The sequence below is a fragment of the Sphaeroforma arctica genome, assembly GCF_001186125.1.
Source record: "Sphaeroforma arctica JP610 unplaced genomic scaffold supercont1.150, whole genome shotgun sequence".
NCBI lineage: Eukaryota > Ichthyosporea > Ichthyophonida > Sphaeroforma > Sphaeroforma arctica.
Window position 1 is genome coordinate 103,193 of NW_014040408.1, and position 3,819 is coordinate 107,011.

The 3,819-nt window shown below is 40.1% G+C and overlaps 1 protein-coding gene across 1 annotated transcript in view; it reads right to left on the bottom strand.

Moving 5' to 3' along the window:
* Positions 1-2,571: 2,571 nt before the first annotated feature.
* SARC_03086 (hypothetical protein) overlaps positions 2,572-3,819 on the bottom strand; it is a gene marked incomplete at its 3' end in the record, with an annotated part of 7,419 nt that continues 6,171 nt past the window's right edge. Inside the window, exons 10-11 of the mRNA XM_014303139.1 lie at positions 3,256-3,360; positions 2,572-2,874 (exon numbers count right to left, since the gene is read on the bottom strand). Of these exons, the coding sequence (XP_014158614.1) occupies positions 2,572-2,874; positions 3,256-3,360 (408 nt within the window). The remainder of the gene's footprint in view (positions 2,875-3,255; positions 3,361-3,819) is intronic.

Below are 3,819 nucleotides of genomic sequence, written 5' to 3' on the forward strand. Positions count from 1 at the left end.
CTAAGCCTGTTGAGGTTCCTGAGGTTACTGGGGACGCTGGTCCGTCTGGTGTAAACTTCGATGGATATTTCTATGTTTTAAACTATGTTACATAAACTAAGATACAATTTAAGTCAGTTAGGATTTAGCAGTGGTAGCTTGTGTAGGAATGATCGGGACTGCCTAAAAAGAACTTGTATTAAAATATTTTATATACAAATAAAAACCAATGTGTTGTCTCATTTGATCTTGTTAGACTGACCGGAGGCCGTATTTCTACACATGTCTCAGAAGTAATTAAATTCTGTAATTAAAGTTTAATAAATAAAAGAACAACGTTTCCCCCTCTGAACAAAGGGAGAACGTTGAGATACTGTTATTCGACGTTTAACTACAACTGTCTGGACTTTTTTTTCTGAGCGCACATGCCGCTACGCTACCGCGAAAGAACAGTTCAACACGTAAAAGAGTCTTGCACAGAACTTGTCAAAAAATTGGATGTATCTGCATTGTCAGAAAGTTCAAGTCGAATTTTGTCAATCTTCTAAGTTAATACTTATAGGCATATTTGAAGAAGCAGAATATACGAACAAGTTGAATATTTGCCTGGTCGGTAAAACAATCTATCAAGTCTTAAAATATGCCATTAATAAGTGTCCAGACTTTTATCTGAACGCACATGTCGCTACTGCGAGAGATCAGTTCAACAACTAAAATAAATAGTCTAGGGGTTGCTTGTTTTATTATTATTAAGATATGTATATGAATTTCCGTAAAAGAATCTACTACATGCCAGGACGCCAAAATTAACACCATAGCATGGAGTAAAGGAGTCTTGCCGAATCCGACAAAAAGTTGGCAACAAAATCGAGATCAGAAACTATCAAGTCAAAAATTGTCGATCTTCTAAACTGAAATGTGTATACTTATTTGAAGTTGCAGAATATATCAAGAAGTTAGATATATTGCTTGCCCGGTAAAATTATATATAATTGTGTTATGGACAACTGATCCTCTACCACCTGCTAGTATCGCAATATTAGAGATTGCTTGTTTGTCTGGGGTAAGTATCTGAGCTTCCGTGAGAATTGTCTTAGGAGAATTGTCTTAGGACCGCCATAGTAACATGATACCCAAGAGTAATTTAAAAGAATATTGCAAAACACGCAAAAAAAAAAAAGAGTCAGTATCTGGATCAGAAACTAACAAGTCGAAGGTTATTGTCCTCAGTTAATAGAATCCATTATTGAATACTAAATTTAATAGTGATGCCGCTGCGAAGAACTATTAGGTTCGTAGTGAGTATTTTCTACACCGTGTACAGCTCCACGTTTTCCCGCAGTTTATGATCAATCCAGTTAAGTGTTGTTGTGTGCGTCTTCGTAATAGAATGCGAGGGTTAGTCTGCAAGTATGTAGCACACATACGTGAAGGGGTGGTCGGTTAGCTTCACAAAGTTTTATAATATAATCAGAACAAACCGCCGATAAACGAGGAGCGACTGTAACCAATACCTGCTTGACACCGCTCCATAGTTTTGAAACCAAGCTATCGGCTTCCAACTGGTTTGCACACTCGATTGTGTACGATACATCCTGTAGGAACTGAATGCAATTTACGCGGCTGAAGGGTAGAAGAAATACTCTATGCGGTTAGAGGGCTACTAGTCAATAATCTATAGCCGCTGGTGGATAAAATCAAGTGACCAGTCGGAGATACGTTCAGAGGGATTGACCCCTATTCTTGCCTTCGATTGGTTGTATATTGAGCACTTGTTGGAAAGCTAAAAAAATGAATTGTTTCCTAAACACAACGCCTTAGACCACTCGGCCAACCTGCAATTTAATGACAGGTGCAGGACTCGAACCTGCGCATCCGAAGATATTGCGGAATTCACAACCAATGAGACAAATCTCAGTTGGGATTTCTCGACAATTAAGATTATTATATCTTGTTTTCTGAAACTAAAAAATCATAAATCATAAATGTTGATTGCTTGGATATTCTGCTGGGAACTGAACTAAACATTGGTAAATAACAGGAATACGGTTGTTATAGCTACGTGCTCTCATTGGAAACTGGCTCAGCGTATCTATTAAACGTTTATGGCGTATTTGTTACTACAATACAAAATGCATAGAAATAGGACTGAGTCAAGGTTGTAAGCATGCATTCATGTGCTAACTCGGCATTAATTGAAATTGAATGCCCACATTTCCGAGCAATCACTACAATGTTCGATTCCAACGTCAATGTGCAAACGTTGGACTAGTTTGTGAGTTTTCGTGCGCAATTAAATGAGCTTGTAGTCGACTATTGATTTGAAAGACCGGCCTGGATCGCAAAAAGATGAACCCTGCCATCAGAACGAGTGCAAACTGCAAGCGACTGATTCTCAGCGGATATTCTTCATACAGGGGTCATTGCAATAATACGATAAAATCCTCCTCCACTTACTGCATAGCAAGCACAAGGACTAATGATATTTAGCTTCGAAAGATGCGTTTACCGTACTTCCTTAGGTTTCGTGCGTTCCCAACCGATGCACAACTATTTACGAAAGTGCATCCAGAAATTTGATGTCTAGGATTACTACTTCTCTTTATTGCAAGAACTAACATCCACATCCCCTGGAGGCCGTGTAAATCGTTGAATAAGTACATGCGGCACATGCGATCTCGGTTGGTTGCTAAAAGGTATCGGTGCCATTGACTCTGGGTTATCAGCCGAAATCGGTCTGTCGCGCGAGCTTGGTTTTTTGCGGCGAGTTGATCCCCACCTCGATCTTGGCTTTGAGGTTTCATATCCAAGTGTGTCCCTAGCGCCGATGGCTGGCATTCGCACGGGCGTCCAAGCTTGGCGGATTGTCGTTGGACAGATGTCTGGTATATCAATCTGCATTAAACAGGGAAAGATTATTATGGTCGGCTCAGTATTAGAAAACAGTTGCTACACTAATACCATCAACTCCGCCTTCGAACTAAATATCTTCCGGACTCATACAACAAGGCCCCTGCTATTCCAACGATAGTATTAAAGTACGTAAGACGTTGAGATCAAGACACAGCTGTTAGGAGGTATTCAGTGGAATTGACCTGCAAGTCATATACAAGTAGCTCTACATATGCTCAGCAGAACATACCGCTGTAGGTATATGATTGTCAATCTCGAAAATTGAGGGAAGGTAAACGTTTATGGAAACAAACCGCGCTTTTTGTGAGGCATATCAGTTGATACCTCATACATTTAGTAGCTTGCCTATAACTAAAAACATACTTTGTTGAACATATCCTCTGTTAGCGATTGTCGAGGCCTGTTCTCGTCTTTTATTGGATCCCAGCCCGTGATTTGTCTCAATTCTCTTTCGACCGCGGCAGCAACCTGTGCATTTGAAACAAAAAACAAAACTTAGAAATCAATGACACATAATCAAATCGTCCGGATTCACTACGAGAGGCCCTCCGATAAAGATAATACTACAAGATCTGGACGCTAAGCGGTGTTAGCACACGAAGCCAATCTCGATTTATATACTAGCCGCATCTCCCACTTAGCGAAGAACTTGAATCACAAGAGCTACGACGCCGTGAAGTATAGTAATCAAAGCCTATACAAGCGCTGAACTATACGACAGTGGTTCAGCAGTTGTACCAAGCACGCTTCTAATGAGCATTCAGATGCGTGCAGGGACGGTAGAAATATCAGAAACACAAAACGATAGCATGGGTATATTAATATTATCGTTCTCATAGCATCGGGTCCTGATTAAGCTGCATAATCGACAATATTCAATTGATGTAAGGTTGCAATTGGTAAGACCGATCCTGCAATCAATCAACA